Genomic DNA, 22,015 nt, shown 5'->3' with positions numbered 1-22,015 from the left:
TCATGTCGTCACCATCCATGTTCTGTACCACCACCAATACTACAGTATCCGTCCACAATCCTCATGTTCTGTGTCACCACCAATACTACAGTATCCGTCCACAATCCTCATGTTCTGTACCACCAGCAATACTACAGTATCCGTCCGTAATCCTCATGTTCTGTACCACCAGGAATACTACAGTATCCGTCCGCAATCCTCATGTTCTGTACCACCAGCAATACTACAGTATCCGTCCGCAATCCTCATGTTCTGTACCACCAGGAATACTACAGTATCCGTCCGCAATCCTCATGTTCTGTACCACCAGCAATACTACAGTATCCGTCCGCAATCCTCATGTTCTGTACCACCAGGAATACTACAGTATCCGTCCGTAATCCTCATGTTCTGTACCACCAGGAATACTACAGTATCCGTCCGCAATCCTCATGTTCTGTACCACCAGCAATACTACAGTATCCGTCCGCAATCCTCATGTTCTGTACCACCAGGAATACTACAGTATCCGTCCGCAATCCTCATGTTCTGTACCCCCACCAATACTACAGTATCCGTCCGCAATCCTCATGTTCTGTACCACCAGGAATACTACAGTATCCGTCCGCAATCCTCATGTTCTGTACCACCAGGAATACTACAGTATCCGTCCGCAATCCTCATGTTCTGTACCACCACCAATACTACAGTATCCGTCCGCAATCCTCATGTTCTGTACCACCACCAATACTACAGTATCCGTCCACAATCCTCATGTTCTGTACCACCACCAATACTACAGTATCCGTCCGCAATCCTCATGTTCTGTACCACCACCAATACTACAGTATCCGTCCGCAATCCTCATGTTCTGTACCACCACCAATACTACAGTATCCATCCGCAATCCTCATGCCCTGTACCACCACTGATACTACAGTATCCGTCCGCAATCCTCACGTTCTGTACCACCAGTAATACTACAGTATCCGTCCGTAATCCTGATGGTCTCCAGCATCAGCAATACCAGTGTGTTCGTCCCGATTTTCATGGTCTGTACCATCAGTAATACTAAATTGTCCGTCCGCCATGCACTGATCGAGGACGTTCATCAGTCATTAATCAGCTTCCATGATACTATAATTAGCTATAAATCCACTCTCCGTCCTTTGATCAGTCTGATATTTTAATCGATTGCATCTTACCTGATCACTCTCTCAAACACTGACAAGGCTTAGTTGTGTTTTGTGCTATTAATCAGCGAGTTAGTCCTGCTCGTGTTTTTAAATATGTGTGCGTTTCTTGCACGCATTTACCAAGAACGTTTTTTATTTTATTTTCATATGTGAAGTCCCTGTATTACAACTGCTTAAAGATTGGGTCTCTTTGGACCTCAAACCTTTTTACAGGAGACATATTGACGGGTACAGCCTAATGCTATCAGTACTGGAGTACCCGAGGTTCGTAAGGTCGTTATATATATATGACACTGTAAGGCGTTACATGATATCATACAGGCACGCGACTCGAGGCAGTCCCGATTAACACTGTACAATGAGTACCTGATTAATTGGATCAAACACATTATAATGTATCAATTGATTGTATCAGTTAGTGTCCTTATTTCTGTAAATATTTGTATAACAGGAAACCACAACTCGCCTTTGTTGATGTTAGGGAATATGAGCACAAACTTCACAAAAATTAGCATAACGGCCTTGGGGAAGCCAATCGATTTTTTGTTTACACATTTCAATTCTAGAACCGATGGTGAAGACTTGTGGCTGAGGTAAGGAGTTGGGACTATAGATTCCATAGTTAATTATCTCGAGACTTAACTATACTCTACATGTTGTCTGTTTTTTTTTGTTCTGTTTTTATTAAAATGACCTTTACATTAGTTTGGATTGACAGACTACATGGTAGTGATATATTCTTGTGTTACTATAGAACAACATGGTAGTGATATATTCTTGTGTTACTATAGGAGAACAACATGCGATATAAATACTGTCTTGACGGGATCTACAGACGATATAGGATTCCTGACTGGCTGTGCTGCCAATGGACTTTGGATGCCATGCTCCTTTCCCTGGGGATCTGTATAAAACAATTTAATCCACATTTCCTATCAAATTTCAACAGAAGGCTGAAACAGTTAACATATCGTATTCCACAGAGCTTCCAACAAAGATGTCTTCACAATTTACGACAGGCTGAGCGTCTGTTATCTAATTTCGTTTTCTATTTTCAGCAAGGTTTAAACATGCTCCCCGGGCGGGTCCTGTGATCAGTGTGACGATACTACAGATAGGCTGGCGAGACTTCAAATATGGCCAAACTATTTCGTATGATCAGGCTCAATGATCGCTTTGATACCCAGGTCTTTACATTCGCTCTACCAAACAAGATTCTAAGAGAATTTTCACCGGACGTATATTCAAAGGATTTCGTATATGGTTATCAGAAATGGACGGTCAGTTTTGTAAAGAGCGATCACCATTTAGGTGCTTATCTGAAGCTTCAAAGCTCATCTGCAGCCATGCTGTGTAAACTGGATTACTCCTTCACGTTCCTGAACAGTGAACATTTCACTAAAAATGAATCCTTTCTAGAGAAAGGTTGTGAGTTTTCTGATCAGGAAGACACGAAAGGTCGAAAAACATTTGTGCCCCTGGAGGACTTGTTACACCGTAAATTCCTACAGGAGAATGGGGAGTTCCTTGTCGAGCTGGAGCTTCGCAATATAGTGTCTACGTTAAACTGTTTTCTAAACATTCCGAAGGATTACACGAACCGGTATGCCTACGGTCCCCGGATGGAGTCGCCCTATTTCTCGTTCGGTTTGTTTGATTGGAGTATATCTTTGTTTCCAAACGCAAGCACTGTGGACACTGAGAGCAACGTGGCGATCCAGTTACATCGCCACACCAGTTTTGACCACTTGTGTAACGTGAAATATCACGTGACCCTTGGGGATACCGACCCTTACGATTCCGGAACTATTGATCAGCTGTTAGACGCCACAGGAAACAGTGACCCCTACGTCATAGGTTCCACTCTCCAACTACTGTCCAAGGGTCGAACATCTATAAAGGTCAGACTGGACATGTTCTCAGTCGTGTCGGTCAGTGAGGTGTCCCTTTTAGTGTTGAACAGAAACAAGAATCGTGCCCACCTGTATGACCGTGACAAGCAGGCTTGGATGTTAGAGGCAGACGCCAGTGGGAAATTCCTAGCATTTCGCCTATACTACACGGACATTTCACACGTTCCCCGGAAGTTCACACGTTATGTATCCTTCAATATTGTAGTTGTACCCGCGAATCCAGAACGGAGCGTGTCACGAGCTCCAAACGGCCCATTCTACCGATACTATGTACAGCAAGATCTTGACGACGGCTACATGGTGCACACCGATATCAAGATAGACGAGGTGAGTGTATTGTATAGGGAAAACGAAAGTATGTAAACTGCAAGAATATTGTATAAGGAAACTGAAAATGTACCCCCCACAAACATCAGCCAATTTGATATCTTATACATTATCATTATTTTTATGGTATTAAAATGTACTTTGAGCGACAGTAATTTCATTCCGTATAAAAGTCGTTTAGTGTTGAAACTGATGTAAACTGATATACAATGTAGTTGCTACAGCAGAAATGATCGTCGTTGATCAGCTGAAAAACGTTCTACAAAACAATTATTTAACAAATGGCACTTGTCATTGTTGGACCATGGTAAGTATTAAATAACTTCTGAAGTGATTCTACATGCCATCAATTCGATAGAGTCAGACATCAACCGAATAGACATGTAATAAAACCGATTCAGTACATATAGTTCATTGTAGTGGATATTGAATCACTTGCTGTGATCAAGCCCCTTTATTATCGCCTTTGGGTTGGACTACAATGCTTGTGGAGACAGGTTTCTGCGGCTGCGTCACTGTAGCGGGAACTTACTGTTACTGAGACAAAGCAATGCCCTTATATAAATACCAAACCTTTTCCCATACAAGTGATTTTTTTTACATTTCAAATAAACTTCTCAATATCAAATGCTATATCCTGTTTGAAGTGTTAAAATTAAGTTCACTATTTCATTTTATTGCGATCATTCTCTTTGCCAGATCAGATGTCAGTTGATAATGTTTGAGCAGGGATCACCATATATACGACGATTGAATCGTCAGGTCTGATACGCATACTGCAAATCGATTGGTCAATGGATCTAGCAGAAATAATATCATTAGCAGAATTGGAAGTCAATATTATGCTAGGCAAATCATGTAAAAGACCACAGCGTGATGGTGAGCAGAGAATTACATGACACCTGTCATACACCATTGAGTCTTCAGAGTTGCAAGACTCCAGAAATCTAAAACTAAACATCATACTTGGGATCGGTAATCATTTCCAAGCTGTAGTTTTCGTAACTAGGTGTCACATTGGAGTGTAATGTTGTAACGTCATACATTTGGTACACTGGCATTGGATATTGAATTCCGCTGGTTAAAAGCTAACATGTTCTATCCTGTACAGAGGTCAAAAAGTGTATAGTTTTTTCTTGGAATATTTGTTTTTGTCTGATAACCGAAAGATCACACATACGTCCCATGAGCTAAGGCTGGAGACGTAGGTAGGTCTATAATATTATTACCTCACTCGTGCCATTTGACGATCACAAACTGCTGTACCAGCAGCAGATAAGCTAATTACATTTGAAATTATAAAAATTCTCAATAGGCTAACGCCTGTTTACAAGGTATGTCCGACCTAATTACGACAGCGGGCTATCGTCAGGTTTGTTTATAAATTCAATATCTTTCATTAGGCGATGCTGGCAATGAATGTTTATTAGCATAATGGGAGATTGTTTTTCATTAATTATGTATATTTCTCTACACCAGAAAGAGGACATTGTTATCTTTACAAAGTTTAGGGTTCATGTTCGTTATTCCGTATCTCCGAAGACATCAGTTATTTATAAGGCGGACTAATTTCCCAGGTGAAAAAAAGATGTCCTGTGATAGTGTTGTGTGAGAGAGATCGATAGCAGGCCTTCCTGATATACTTATCGTGTGGAAGTGGAAGGCGATGATCTATTGTTATCAATGATGTATTGATTATAAGTAAGGCTTTCTGGTAAAGATGTAGACGGCCATAATTATATTGTTTGTGTGCCACGTCATCAATTATGATGTGCATGTGTGACGTCATCATATCTGCAATGTATGTTGTTTTGTGAAACTAAAGGACTTATCTCACTAATATATCTTCAATGTAATGCAGATTTCTGAAGTTCATACATGAATGTTACTAATGTGACATCATCAATATACGCGTTATTAACGGAATTATCTCCCTTAAAGTCACCTCTTCAACGCAACGCAGATATCTAGCTGACTTTTTGAGGATGTCGACTCCCTTTAATGTTTACGTTATTTATAAACAGGATATTAACTGATCTAGAAGACATTTTAAAATAAGATTAAGACTTAAAATCAGGAATTTTCAAAATATCTTAACATTTTACAGCATTCAGTTATTTCAAGTGTTGTGTTGAATTGTCGAGAATTTACGCTGCATTTACAGAATTTCAAGCGGTTTTTTTTAAATTGACGACAAACGAGGACTAAATACGGAAAACAAAGGAGGAAGACAAAATTGAGGACACTTCACAATATAGATTAATATTTTTTTACAACAAAATTGAGTCTTTGTTTAAAAAACGCAGATGAATATCATTTTCTCTTAATTTGTCCAAACTTTCAAGCCTTAAGATCAAATTGCATTAAGACTTTTTACTGAAAAAAACATTAGTATTTAAGATGATCCAATTAAATAGAACAACTAACTTTAAAGATTTAACAATGCTATGTAAGTATGTGCATGATGACACACAATTAAGGAGAAACTTGATATAAAGTTTTTTTCACATATTTGTCCATTCTCTATCGATATTGTTACTTCACTACTATATTGCTGTGACCGCCAAGTTATTGTATTGTATATATGTTATATGTACTGATGAGCTGTAAAGCTTAAAGACAATAAAGTGAGTAAAAATAATAAAATGAATGATTATCAGGCTGAAAACACAATGATTAAGAAAAAAATATCAGAAAAAAATCAACCAAGAGATTGTAACCAATTAGATTTAAGCATCAGAATCAGCAGCCGATAGGAATTTGACCAATCAGATTGAGACAACGAAAACATCGACATATTGGATTTCGACCAATCAGATTTAAGCAACAAAAAATCAATCAGTCATATTTCAGTCAATCAGATTAGCGTAACCGATACGTCATATCGTGTGATTGCGTGTGTGCGTATGAATGTGTGTTTGTAGGTATTTACAGAAAGGCAAGTATGTTTATGACGTTGCTAAGGGACGCCATATTGCATGTAACGTATTCAAGATGAAGGCCACTTTTAGCAACATCAATTTCAGTAATAGGCTCGTGTATCCTTTTATTTTCAATCTTTTTCTGTTTATAAAAACTACTGTCATATAATCAGTCTAAAATCTACAGTTATTGTCGCTGATGATTGTCTGGTATATTTAAGTAGAACCAGTAGGTTACAATACTTCCTCGTAATGATCAGTTGTATAAATGATTAAAAATTATACGTATCGATCCGGTACATGTACATAGACGTTAAACCCTCGATATATACAGGAGCTGTTCAGGGATTTAATGAATAGTTTAATGACATGGCAATGAGTAGGTAAACATTGCCAGTAAGTTATCATTCTAGGACACATCAATTATCGTCAGTTGTACGGGTGTCGGTATATTACATGTACCCCAGTGTTCCCCTTGTCGATATATTACATGTACCCCAGTGTTCCCCTTGTCGGTATATTACATGTACCCCAGTGTTCCCCTTGTCGGTATATTACGTACTACGTCGTCACCAACATACAAATGTACGTCATCAACCACCGCGATATCGTAAAATTACTCTGTGAATTGTCGTTATAACGCACCGTTTTGTATTAAAACAACATAACGATCCTAACACGATATTAATACATCTACTCACGGAATACGGCTATACCAGTTATTGATGTAGTCCTGTGAACGACTAAAGCCATGAGATATAAACATCTCAAACAACGGCCATACCATCACTATAACCCCACAGGGTCTATATACTCGGCACTCAATTTTAATAATTCACGTGACAATTATTTGTGATAAGTGTTATGTTCTATACATGCAATTAAGTCTGTTTTAATGAAGTAATAACTTCCCTAATGTCCTCGGTAGGCACTTCCGGTCTACGCCATTAATGGCGTTGGCAGTCCAGGAGTTCTGTACTAAAGACACAAAGATAATTTACTGGGGTAATCCTAAACTTAATAACCATATAAACAATTTAGAATTTTTTTTTTCTCAAAATGACTGTAATGCGCTTCTCATTGTATGATAGAGTAATATTCCACGTGTTTCAAAATGTACCGAACATATATATAACATACACAGTAGAGATGTCTATCTCCACAGTATGTACTAAGTATTACATTGAATGGACAACATATTTTACAGAAGATGTATTTTATTGTTATAATTCATACATTAATTACACTGCTAATGATCATACCAATAGTTTGTGTTTTGATAACTTTGTAATGCTTCACAAAACAAAACATTTTTTTAGATAATTTCGGAATGTTCCACAACTCCGAACCAATGTTTTTGTGTTGAGACTATTACGGAACGATTCCCAACACCTATAAACGTTGTTTTTTAAAGATTTATGGAAGGCTGAATAATTTCAAACCAATCTTCCCGTTTCTGTCATTCTGTTTTATGTTCCAAATATAACCCATTAGGTCGAGTTAAGATAATTTTGGAACGCTTTACGACCTCAAACGAATATTTCAAGTTTGAATAATTCTAGATCTTTTCACATTCCCAAAGCAGTTATTTGTGTTTTATGATTTCGGAAGAATTTATTTTGGTTAGTTCGCAGTGCTTCACAAAATACGGGTTGTTTTGTTTTAATAATTTCAGCATACTTCATAGCTCAAAACCAAACCTTTGTATGTTATGAGATAAGGATCATTTAACGACACCTGATCATACATGTAACTGTGGGTTGTACGAATTTCGGATTGCAAGCGCGTTGTATTTTAATATTTGAATTCTTCTCGACCCAAACCTAATGTGTCTACTTTATGACGATTGTTGCTGCATATCAAAACTGATGTCTGTTGTGCATTATCCAATCTGATGTCTGTTGTCCATTATCCAATCTGATGTATGTTGTCCATTATCCAATCTGATGCCTGTTGTACATTATCCAATATGATGTCTGTTGTACATTATCCAATATGATGTCTGTTGTACATTATCCAATCAGATGTCTGTTGTCCATTATCCAATCTGATGTCTGTTGAACATTATCCAATCTGATGTCTGTTGTCCATTATCAAATCTGATGCCTGTTGTCTATTATCCAATCTGATGTCTGTTGTCCATTATCCAATCTGATGCCTGTTGTACATTATCCAATCTGATGTCTGTTGTCCATTATACAATCTGATGTATGTTGTCCATTATCCAAGCTGATGTCTGTTGTCCATTATCAAATATGATGCCTGTTGTCCATTATCCAAGCTGATGTCCGTTGTCCATTATCCAATATGATGTCTGTTGTCCATTATCCAATATGATGTATCTTGTACATTATCCAATCTGATGTCTGTTGTCCATTATTTTGTAAGACCAACACGTGCTGTTATGACGTATTCCAAAAGCTTAATCAAAATGATTTATTTTGTCCTCAAACTGTAATTTTCGACATCACAAATATCAACATACATCCCCTAATATCCATATGTAATCACTAAAATAACAGATGATGGTGAATGGCCAGAGTCAATAATGTTGAGAAGACATTATCAGCAGTAACATCGGTGTTTGGTAACCATCGTCTTAACAAAACTTAATAATAGTGATTGATAATTTCTGCATAACCAATTAATTAATGAAAAGTGTATATTGTTTCTTTATACGGAACTAATTTCAATACCATATACATGTATGGTTTGTATTTCAAATCACTGAAAGATGAAATTAAGGTATTCGATGTTCAATAGAGAATTTTCCCGTGTTAATTATAATTTACTTAGTTTTAACTGCTACACCACTGTTATTTATACCTGTGTTTGTTTTAGCTGAATGATCCGGAGAGTGACTACCTCAGTCCTGATGAACAGACTCTCACAGTTCACATCGAGTGGATAGACTCTCATCTCCTCATCAGTCCAAATTTCCACAGCCTTGACGACGCAACCAGACTTCACAAACACCAAATGATGTAAGTCAAACTAGGCTTCACAAACACCAAATGATGTAAGTCAAACTAGACTTCACAAACATTAAATGATGTAAGTCAAACTAGACTTCACAAACATTAAATGATGTAAGTCAAACTAGACTTCACAAATACCAAATGATGTAAGTCAAACTAGACTTCACAAATACCAAATGATGTAAGTCAAACTAGACTGCACAAACACCAAATGATGTAAGTCAAACTAGACTTCACAAACATTAAATGATGTAAGTCAAACTAGACTTCACAAACACCAAATGATGTAAGTCAAACTAGACTTCACAAACACACAATGATGTAAGTCAAACTAGACTTCACAAACACCAAATGATGTAAGTCAAACTAGACTTCACAAACATTAAATGATGTAAGTCAAACTAGACTGCACAAACACCAAATGATGTAAGTCAAACTAGACTTCACAAACACCAAATGATGTAAGTCAAAGTAGACTTCACAAACACCGAATGATGTAAGTCAAACTAGAATTCACAAATACCAAATGATGTAAGTTAGTAGACTTCACAAACACCGAATGATGTAAGTCAAACTAGACTTCACAAACACCGAATGATGTAAGTCAAACTGGACTTCACAATCACCGAATGATGTAAGTCACACTTGACTTCACAATACCAAATTATATAAGTAAAACTGTTGATGACATCGTACTTGGTGCCATCTATAATTCTTAGCGGGAGTTTATCATGTTTTCCCCAGTTTCCTGTGTTCTTTTCTCTGCTATATGACCTTTCGTTATATATTCGATTCTAGTTCGTATCGAGTTTCACATATGTTACTATAGCTACACGTCTTGATTCCTCATTTTATATGTTATCTGATTAAACACCGATAGACTTTCGGTAATCACTAATAATGATGTCTACTGCCCCCAGCATATCTTGCCATCTTGTATTGGTCCTTGACTAGATTATGTAAATTGTTAACATACTTGATAAACCAAACACAGACTTCTGTTGATATTACGTACATAATGTAACCCGCTTTCAACTGAAATCCCAGATGAATGTAGAGCCTCAATAGGTTACTAATCTAATTAAGATAAAGATATCGATTCGCCTCGAACACCAGACATCACGTGTACCTGTTTAGAGTGTATTCGGAATATATCAAGAAATTTGATTGGTAGCCAACATTCAAATACATACCAAAATCTTTCAAGCTTTCTTTTATTCGTCGATTCTGACTCCAAGTGACATAAATTGTACAGCGTATAGACTAGGTCAACACTGAAAACAGAAACAACAAGAGAATACAAAATTATAAGTTATACCATAATAACCGGACAGGGACAAACATGAATCGAAATTATACACTGAGACGGAGACGCTTGATAAAGTACGAAAGGAACGTCCTCACTTGTTCTAGGAGGGGAGGCGTGTTGACCGTAAGGTGTGTTGTTGACGGGTAGCGTGTTGAAGGGTAGGCGTGTTGTTGACGGGTAGGTGTGTTGTTGACGGGTAGGCGTTTTGTTGCAGGGTAGGCGTGATGTTGAAGGGTAGGCGTGTTGTTGACGGGTAGGCGTTTTGTTGAATGGTAGGCGTGATGTTGAAGGGTAGGCGTGTTGTTGACGGGTAGGCGTGTTGTTGACGGGTAGGCGTGTTGTTGACGGGTAGGCGTTTTGTTGCAGGGTAGGCGTGTTGTTGACGGGTAGGCGTTTTGTTGCAGGGTAGGCGTGTTGTTGACGGGTAGGCGTTTTGTTGAATGGTAGGCGTGTTGTTGAAGGGTAGACGTGTTGTTGAAGGGTAGGCGTGTTGTTGAGGGGTAGGCGTGTTGTTGACGAGTAGGTGTGTTGTTGACGGGTAGGCGTGTTGTTGAAGGGTAGGCGTGTTGTTGACGAGTATGTGTGTTGTTGAAGGGTAGGCGTATTGTTGAAGGGTAGGCGTGTTGTTGAAGGGTAGGCGTGTTGTTGAAGGGTAGGCGTGTTGTTGAAGGGTAGGCGTGACGTTGAAGGGTAGGCGTGTTGTTGACGAGTAGGTGTGTTGTTGAAGGGTAGTTGTGTAGTTGACGGGTAAGTGTGTTGTTGACGGGTAGCGTGTTGTTGAAGGGTAGGCGTGTTGTTGAAGGGTAGGCGTGTTGTTGAAGGGTAGGCGTGTTGTTGAAGGGTAGGCGTGTTGTTGAAGGGTAGGCGTGTTGTTGACGAGTAGGTGTGTTGTTGAAGGGTAGGCGTGACGTTGAAGGGTAGGCGTGTTGTTGACGGGTAAGTGTGTTGTTGACGGGTAGCGTGTTGAAGGGTAGGCGTGTTGTTGAAGGGTAGGCGTGTTGTTAAAGGGTAGGCGTGTTGTTGAAGGGTAGACGTGTTGTTGAAGGGTAGGTGTGTTGTGGATGAGTAGGTGTGTTGTTGAAGGGTAGGCGTATTGTTGAAGGGTAGGCGTGTTGTTGAAGGGTAGTTGTGTTGTTGACGGGTAGGCGTGTTGTTGAAGGGTATGTGTGTTGTTAACGGGTAGGCTTTTGTTGAAGGGTAGGCGTGATGTTGAAGGGTAGGCGTGTTGTTGAAGGGTAGGCGTGTTGTTGAAGGGTATGCGTGTTGTTGAAAGGTAGACGTGTTGTTGAAGTATAGGCATGGTCTGGAAGAGTGGGCCTGCTCAAGAAGAATATGTGTGTTCCTGATTGGAAGGTGTGTTATAGAAGGTAGGTGTGTTTTAGGCTGTGGATAGGGATCGCGATAAACGAACTATATGCAAGAGATTTTTTTTCTCAGGGCACATCCTTTCAACTAATAAAACTATATTTCAAACCAGAACTAACCAGATGTGAAATCAGTGACTTGCTTATGAAAACCGGATGTGATACGAATAGCAAGCTTGCTTAAACCGGAGTTGAAACAACTGGCAGACTTACTGGATATGAAACAAATGTCAAGCTAATCAAAAACTGGATGTGAAACCACAACATGACAAGCTTAATAAAACTTGATCAGAAACAAATGCAAAGCTTATTAGAAGTGGATGTGAACCCATCGGCAAGAATTACTAAAACCGGATGTGAAACTACTGCTTGGCAAGCTTTTTTAGAACAGGATGATGAACTACTGCATGACAAGATTATAAGAACTGTATGTACAAACCACTGCATGACAAGCTAACTTCAATCTAATTAAAATCTAAACGGTCATTCCCACTACGTTACATGGACATCTAACGACATAAGGGGTCACGTCAGGATGACCTTGTGGATTAATCAATCAAATCATTACTTTCAAAACTTGGAAGTGAATTTCGTATATGCGAAATAGCATAGCTTGCATAATATGTCAATATATTTCAAGTCATTTCATCCAACGAAACATATCGATATAAACATGGTAAGCTTCGGAGACATGATGTGACGAATGGGTGAGACATCGGAAAATTGACCTAAAAGTGAAATATTGAGTTAAAAAAGGTCACCAGAACGTGATCCTTATGCGATGTCGTTAGATGTTTATGTAACGTAGTGAGAATGACCATGTATATTTTAATTAGATTGAGCTAACTTAAACTGGATGTGGCATAACTGACAAAGCTTACTAAAACTGGATGTGAAACCATTGGCAAGGTAGCTATAACTGGATGTGAAACCATTGGCAAGCTTATTAAAACTGGATGTGAATCCATTGGCAAGCTTACTAAAACTGGATGTGGAACCACTGGTAAGCTTACTAAAACTGGATGTGAAACCATTGGCAAGCTTACTAAAACTGGATGTGAAACTACTGGCAAGCTTACTAAAACTGGATGTGAAACCATTGGCAAGCTTACTAAAACTGGATGTGAAACCACTGGTAAGCTTACTCAAACTGGATGTGGAACCATTGGCAAGCTTACTAAAACTGGATGTGGAACCACTGGTAAGCTTACTAAAACTGGATGTGAAACCATTGGCAAGCTTACTAAAACTGGATGTGAAACTACTGGCAAACTTACTAAAACTGGATGTGAAACCATTGGCAAGCTTACTAAAACTGGATGTGAAACCACTGGTAAGCTTACTCAAACTGGATGTGGAACCATTGGCAAGCTTACTTAAACTGGATGTGGAACTACTTGCAAGCTTACTAAACTTGGATGTGAAACTATTGGCAAGCTTACTAAATCTGGATGTTAAACTACTGGCAAGCTTACTAAAGCTGGATGTGAAACTATTGGCAAGCTTACTAAAACTGGATGTGAAACCACTGGTAAGCTTACTCAAACTGGATGTGGAACCATTGGCAAGCTTACTTAAACTGGATGTGGAACTACTTGCAAGCTTACTAAACTTGGATGTGAAACTATTGGCAAGCTTACTAAATCTGGATGTTAAACTACTGGCAAGCTTACTAAAACCGGATGTGAAACTATTGGCAAGCTTACTCAAAACTGGATGTGAAACCATTGACAAGCTTACTTAAACTGGATGTGGAACTACTGGCAAGCTTACTAAAACTGGATGTGAAACCATTGACAAGCTTAATTAAACTGGATGTGGAACTACGGGCAAGCTTACTAAAGATGGATGTGAAGCCATTGGTAAGCTTTCTAAAATTAAATGTGTAACCATTGGCAAGCTTACTAAAACTGGATGTGAAACCACTTGCAAGCTTACTAAAACTGGATGTGAAGTCACTGGTAAGCTTTCTAAGACTTAATGTGAAACCATTGGCAAGCTTACTGAAAACTGGACATGGAACCAATGCTTACTAAAACTGGATTTGAAACTACTGGCAAATCTTACTAAAACTAAATGTGAAACCTCTTGCAAGCTTACTTATAACTGAATATGAAACCAGCATTGAATCGAATATTCAAATGATTGTTTTAATCAAGAAAGAGTTGTTCTGTCTGACCTTCGATGTTGATTCATGGCCCATGTTCACATCCACCTGGCACATACATGTGTACGAACACCTGGTCAGCCATGTGGATTGAGGTCACGAATCGCGTATCATCGATACGTGCTAATAGAGTACGCGTAAGGCGAGAGTAGAAAACAAACTTCTCCGTTACAATGGAGACGTGCTGTGTTGAATAGTCCTATAATTGTGACGTAAAATATTTTTATGATCGTCCACTGTCTGGGGCCGATGATAAACCTGTATAGAAGGCACCATACGTGTATATTATTCATGAAATAATTGACTCCAGGTCGTCCTTGAAGACATCTCTTCGGTGAATTTTCTCGTGACGCCATGACGCCTGACAGTTTTAATGGTACCATTCTGTAAGTGTCTCGTAAACGTGTTTTATACAACGATTGCTTTATTCTTGACAGAACCCATTTTTGTTTGCTATGACCTGACGACACTCCAATCGTGGCATGACGTTATGGCCTCCAGTCTCATCCTCTATATTTATCTCTAAACAGATCACCTTTATCGCTGTACAAACTATGTAGATAAAATATACCCCTGACAGCACGAGGTCAATGACGTCACATATTCTTCAGCATCAGCCGAATACCGCAATCTACCTTGCCAATAGGGAGACTTAAACTGTATGATGGTCGGGATGATTTTATTTCCCCATGGTTAATTTTCAATTTCTCGGTAGTAACCTCTTTCTTCTGTGGTATTAACATCGTTTGATTGTCAATGGTTTTTTTTTCAAATTCTGTAATATCAGCTAGATCAACTGCCGACAGTAAATCAGATCAGATGACCTCGAGTACGTATGCCTATACAATGTATATTATTATAGGACGATTTTTGGTTATCGGCGTGCGTGTTGGTATTCCGCGTGGTTCCTCAACCATTTAAGGTTGTATGCAATGTGAATTTAATTTGGCCTAGATCTGTATGATACAGGTAAACCTCGGACTTATTCTTAGTTTTTCAAAGACATACATTACATAGTGTTATTGTCATGAATGCATTGTAAACATACAAGGTCAATAAGAAAGTTGTTACTAGATTATTGATAATCGTGTTATTGTCTAAAACTTCTCTAGTATATTGAAAAATATCAGCTTGTCTAATGATAACGAAATATTCATGTACGAGGTAGGAAATATATTGTTTCCTCAGTTACTGATCGTCGGTTCTAACGCTCACGGATATCGTCGGTAACCCACGCTCCTGACGCTCAAGGACATTGTCGGTAACCAACGGGCCTGACGTCCACGGACATCGTCGGTAACCCACGCTCCTGACGCTCAAGGACATTGTCGGTAACCAACGGTCCTGACGTCCACGGACATCGTCGGTAACCACGGTCCTGACGCTCACGGACATCGTCGGTAACCACGGTCTTGACGTCAACGGACATCGTCGGTAACCACGGTCCTGACATCCACGGACATCGTCGGTAGCCACGGTCCTGACGTCCACGGGCATCGTCGGTAGCCACGGTCCTGATGTCCACGGACATCGTCGGTAACCCACGGTCCTGACGCTCACGGACATCGTCGGTAACCCACGGTCCTGACGTCCACGGACATCGTCGGTAACCCACGGTCCTGACGTTCAGGGAAATCGTCGCTAACCCACGCTCCTGACGTTCACGGGACATCGTCGGTAACCCACGGTCCTGACGTTCAGGGACATCGTCGGTAACCCACGGTCCTGACGTTCACGGACATAGTCGGTAACCCACGGGCCTGACGTTCACGGACATCGTCGGTAACCCACGCTCCTGACGTCCACGGACATCGTCGGTAACCCACGGTCCTGAGGCTCATGGACATCGTCGGTAACCCACGGGCCTGACGTTCACGGACATCGTCGGTAACCCACAGTCCTGACGCTCATGGACATCGTCGGTAACCCACGGTCCTGACGTTCACGGACATACACAAATGTAGTCGGTAACCCAAGGACCTGACACTCACGGGCATCGTCGGTAACACACGGTCCTGACGTTCACGGACATCGTCGGTAGCCACGCTCCTGACGTCTACGGACATCGTCGGTAACCCACGGTCCTGACGGTCATGGACATCGTCGGTAACCCACGGGCCTGACGTTCACGGATATCGTCGGTAACCCACGCTCCTGACGTCCACGGTCATCGTCGGTATTACACGGTCCTGACGTTCACGGATATCGTCGGTAACCCACGCTCCTGACGTCCACGGACATCGTCGGTAACCCACGGTCCTGACGCTCACGGACATCGTCGGTAACCCACTAATGGGCCTGACGTTCACGGACATCGTCGGTAACCCACGGTCCTAACGCTCACAGACATCGTCGGTAACCCACTGGCCAGACGCTCACATACATCGTCGGTAACCCACGAGTCTGACGTTCACGGACATCGTCGGTAACGCACGGGCCTGACGTTCACATACATCGTCGGTAACCCACGGTCCTAACGCTCACGGACATCATCGGTAACCCACGGATCTGACGCTCACAGATAAAGACCGTTTGACGATTGCTTCAGAGAATATTATTTCGGCTCTAAAAATAGCAAACAATCAAATACCATCAATACATACATATCAAACTTCGGAACTGTGTGAAACAAATTTTGGGGATCCTCGTCATTGAGACAGTCACCAAAACAAGCGATACAGTTTATTTACACGTGTCACTTATTGTCAATGAATTAATCTGTTCATTCACTATCGAAAGAATGGTGGACACCTCGAGCATGCCGTATGTGTCCGAATGGGGGACACCTCGTGCACGCTGTATGTTTCCGCATTGACTGGCTGTAAATTGGTTTTTTTTGTAATGATGGCGTCGATGTCAAATTATTGAAAATTTCTAAAATGATATATTTCAAACTTTTCTTTCATTATCAAATAGTAGTAACTCGCGGATAACTCGTTTAGATTATATAGTCCAACCAAAACCCTAAAGAAAGCGGTCTTCTGATCGGTCTAAGTTTCCAAAGAAATATCCTTCAGGAAACGTCAAAATGTGTACCACTTGTCCCGAGGGCTCTAGCCATCAGCGTCAGGACAGCGGGTTACCGACGATGTCCATGAGCGTCAGGACCCCGGGTTACCAACGACACAGTGTTCCTTTTATTTGATGTGTCCCCGTAAGAGTTGTTTACGTGTTTACAGTTTCTTGCTGTGTTGCTGTTTCGTGGTATTGGTATTTATTCAGTTCCTACTATTGACCACTCTCATTGTCCGTTTTGTAGGTTATTCCAGGTGTTCTGGCGATTCACGAGATCTTGTTGTTTTGGTTATGTCCTGTACCCTGGTCTTTAGATTACCTTTGGTACATACTGTATTTCCGCGTTTCCTGTTATGTTTTAACGTTTAAACTGATTTTTGGATCGTGTCCCTTGGTAATGTGATGCTGTTACCTCATTAAATATGTAAAGTAAAGTAATATAAATGGTTGGTATCAGAGTAGGTTCTGTACGACTGGTATCGACCAATGTAAATGAACCAACTTTCCAATCAGACAAGCGGCATTAAACGCTGTCGTGCGTGTGGAACCTTTTTGTTCCTGATGAAGAACACGACGTTAAGTGTATTAGCTGTGAAAAGTGTCAGGAATGTATTAATATGTATACACAACTCTTTACAGTCACACACAAATAACGGTCTATCTGGTCAGAGCTTACGAATGGCCTTTTTGATGTTGATCTAAATTAAAACACACATTATTAAACCAGTCACTTTACATACTATTATGCAGTTTCTTGTATGGTGTTCTTTCAGGCGAGAAATCCTGGCACTACAGGCGGAAAACTATGCGTTAGAAAAACAAGTATACAGCTATCAGCAATCGATCGCCAGAAACAATGCCAGGTGGCCAAGCTATGGGAGCCAGGAAGAACCGACAGGAAACGACTTCCTCAAGTAACCAAGAGTTATCTCCCCCTACTTCCGTTATAGACTGAATATGTAACTTATAGCGAATAACAAGCATTCTCCGTGACACATCCATTTACCTGACGATAAAGGGTTACCATCAGACTAGTTCAGTGAAACCTAAAACATCCTCGGTCATTAATTTGTTTTCATCTGAAACAAAACAGAATAGATCGATGAATTGAATGTTGTGTTTTGTCGGTTTATAATCAATCTAATCCCATCTACATCGTCAGCTCCAGTTACCGTCTATCTAGATGGCACCTCCGGCAGTCCTACTGAGACTAGTAAGGCAATATTAGTCCTGTTTCTTGTGAAGGTTTCGTTGTTGTTGTTGTTGACGTTTTGTGTACTCGATGTTCGGTGCATTCCACGCAATGAACGTGAACAACAGTTTTTGTCAAATCATGAATAGAGATGACGTAAGCAGGCTAAAGAAGCCGAATTTATTCTGATGAAGATAACTATGCATAGTTAACAGTACGATTTTACCAGCAAGATGATAACCACGGAATACTTTGATCTATCTGTGTGGTGTGAACAGAAGTCTCTGAAATACCCCGTTTCTACATTTCCCCACCCCACGGCAGCACTTGTTGGTCGACATCGTGTCCTCCTGCCTTACATTAGATGACGTGTGAATGTCTTGAGGTATCGGGTGTTGTTCATCACCTTATAAATACATTCGTTATTAGTAATAATTATAACACATTTGTCGCCGGTGTTTATGTGTATGTGTGTGTCAGGTGCCTCCTCCTACCATAACATGTGTCCGAGTATTATCTCATACCTCTTTAAATAAAATATTTTCTCTTTGCTTATTGCTCTATCTTATTTGTATTAAATGATATTTTAAATCCAATCTTTGGCACACTTGGAATATATACCTTTTTATTTTTAAATGTTTCACATTTAAACATTGTATACAGCCCTGTTGTACAAATAGGTACAGAAAACACATCTGTATAGAGACTTGACCAAATCTAGTCTATAATTACACCAACAGTATCACACATCTGTATAGGGACTTGACCAAGTCTAGTCTATAATCACACAAACAGTATCACACATCTGTATAGGGACTTGACCAAGTCTATAATTACACTAACAGTATCACACATCTGTATAGGGACTTGACCACGTCTAGTCTATAATCACACAAACACTATCACACATCTGTATAGAGACTTGACCAAGTCTATAATAACACCAACAGTATCACACATCTGTATAGGGACTTGACCAAGTCTATAATCACACCAACATTATGACACATCTGTATAGGGATTTGACCAAGTCTATAATCACACCAACAGTATCACACATCTGTATAGAGACTTGACCAAGTCTAGTCTATAATCACACCAACAGTATCACACATCTGTATAGAGACTTGACCAAGTCTATAATCACACCAACATTATCACACATCTGTATAGGGACTTGAGCAAGTCTAGTCTATAATCACACCAACAGTATCACACATCTGTATAGGGACTTGACCAAGTCTAGTCTATAATCACACAAACAGTATCACACATCTGCATAGAGACTAAGCCAAGTCTAGTCTATAATCACACCAACAGTATCACACATCTGTATAGGGACTTGAGCAAGTCTAGTCTATAATCACACCAACAGTATCACACATCTGTATAGGGACTTGACAAAGTCTAGTCTATAATCACACAAACAGTATCACACATCTGCATAGAGACTAAGCCAAGTCTAGTCTATAATCACACCAACATTATCACACATCTGTATAGGGACTTGACCAAGTCTATAATCACACAAACAGTATCACACATCTGTATAGAGACTTGACCAAGTCTATAATCACACCAACATTATCACACATCTGTATAGGGACTTGACCAAGTCTATAATCACACAAACAGTATCACACATCTGTATAGAGACTTGACCAAGTCTATAATCACACCAACAGTATCACACATCTGTATAGGGACTTGACCAAGTCTATAATCACACCAACAGTATCACACATCTGTATAGGGACTTGACCAAGTCTATAATCACACCAACATTATCACACATCTGTATAGGGACTTGATCAAGTCTATAATCACACCAACAGTATCACACATCTGTATAGAGACTTGACCAAGTCTAGTCTATAATCACACAAACTGTATCACACATCTGTATAGGGACTTGACCAAGTCTATAATCACACCAACAGTATCACACATCTGTATAGGGACTTGACCAAGTCTATAATCACACCAACATTATCACATATCTGTATAGGGACTTGACCAAGTCTATAATCACACCAACATTATCACACATCTGTATAGGGACTTGACCAAGTCTAGCCTGTAAATTTTCCGTAGACTCGATCAACTGTACAGTTCGGTAATAACAGCGGTGTATCACCTGACAAGCAGCGCCTCACTCAGAAAACTGACTTCATTACTACTTACCTCCATCCTATCTAATTATAAGTCAGGTAAATAGTATCACTCAGTATTATAATCAGAAATCACAGCTTATGTAATTACCGATCTTATTTTCGGATAATTGTACTAATATTTCTCCTATCCTTATTATGCTGCTTCCAGACTTTGTCGGCTTCACATGACCTTCTTCGTCACTTTCATTTCAATCACATTTTAAAGTGAGAAAACTCAATAAATCCATATTGATTCCCATGACAACTAAACAGGTGCGATCCGTATCCAGATGTTGGTATATTTTTTTTCATTTCAACACAGTTGTTTTTGTATAAGAATTAAAAAATCACGTTATAACAAATTACAATTCCTTCTTCTATATGTATCTTATTGAGCGTAGTGTTGTCGACACGCTGCCCACATTGACGACAAGCTGTCGATCGGGACAAACCAGCGGTACGGTATGCTCAGTCGTCATACCCTCGACACAGTCAGGAGCTACCAGCTGGCACGAGACATGAGATGGTAATTCAGACAAACATGCGGTGTGATTCCCTCTCCGAAATCTCTCCAATACGCTGATATTGTGCGGGAACAACTTGTCACAGTAAGTCACTGACGGGTCTCTCCAATACGCTGATATTGTGCGGAACAACTTGTCACAGTAAGTCAGTGACGGGTCTCTCCAATACGCTGATATTGTGCGGGAACAACTTGTCACAGTAAGTCACTGACGGGTCTCTCCAATACGCTGATATTGGGCGGGAACAACTTGTCACAGTAAGTCAGTGACGGGTCTCTCCAATACGCTGATATTGTGTGGGAACAACTTGTCACAGTAAGTCACTGACGGGTCTCTCCAATACGCTGATATTGTGCGGAACAACTTGTCACAGTAAGTCACTGACGGGCTGAGATTCCAGGGTAATCCGCCACTCAGTATCACAATCAGACACACAACTGGCACGAGGCTCAGGAAACTCCACCACGCGGTTATTACGGGGACTAAACAACAGGAAATTATAATCCTAACGAGTCACGAAACAGTGTACAATTATCATCATCTTGTGTCTTTGTTGAATAGAAGGGCGAAATTGGACAGATTTGTGTTTTACTAATTCTGACAGGGGAGAACAGAGAAGTCGTAGATATCCCAATGAAGTCACGAAAGATTTTAAGCAAATAATCTTCTTAACCCTCTACAATCGTTTACACTTTTACATCATATTTTATCCCAATATGAGTAGGAATGGCTACATTCAGATATTCTGAAGTGTTAATTATGTGATTTTCATCGTTCCTAAAAATTGTCAGAAACGCAAAATCAAAACATCATCCATTATAAGCTAAGTCACCTTTCACTGAATCACAGGGTATGAGTACTATTTGTATGCGTATTGATTTCAATCCTAATGGCATTTAAGGGCTGTGCTTAATTATATAGGGTCAAATTAGAGGCCGGTTTATACTGCACTTTTACTAAAACGTTATGCACCAGAC

The 22,015-nt window shown here is 40.0% G+C and overlaps 1 protein-coding gene across 1 annotated transcript; it reads left to right on the top strand.

Annotated features, from left to right (window-relative positions):
- The first annotated feature begins 2,175 nt into the window (after positions 1-2,175).
- LOC117337289 lies at positions 2,176-18,913 on the top strand. The gene is made up of 3 exons (XM_033898195.1): positions 2,176-3,415; positions 9,178-9,320; positions 17,943-18,913. Exons 1-3 carry the CDS (start codon positions 2,312-2,314, stop codon positions 18,085-18,087), a joined length of 1,392 nt encoding a protein of 463 aa, XP_033754086.1. The 5' UTR covers positions 2,176-2,311; the 3' UTR covers positions 18,088-18,913.
- Positions 18,914-22,015: the final 3,102 nt, after the last annotated feature.

Source organism: Pecten maximus, chromosome 11 (genome assembly GCF_902652985.1).
Source record: "Pecten maximus chromosome 11, xPecMax1.1, whole genome shotgun sequence".
In the NCBI taxonomy this organism is placed as follows: Eukaryota; Metazoa; Mollusca; class Bivalvia; order Pectinida; family Pectinidae; genus Pecten; species Pecten maximus.
Note: the sequence above shows the minus strand (reverse complement) of the source record. Positions and strands in the feature narration are given on the sequence as shown.

Coding starts and splice junctions, on each gene's coding strand:
- LOC117337289 (XM_033898195.1), top strand. CDS start 2,312: ATGGCCAAACTATTTCGTATGATCAGGCTCAATGATCGCTTTGATACC. Junction 3,416..9,177: donor CCGATATCAAGATAGACGAG/GTGAGTGTATTG, acceptor TGTTTGTTTTAG/CTGAATGATCCGGAGAGTGA. Junction 9,321..17,942: donor CTTCACAAACACCAAATGAT/GTAAGTCAAACT, acceptor GTGTTCTTTCAG/GCGAGAAATCCTGGCACTAC.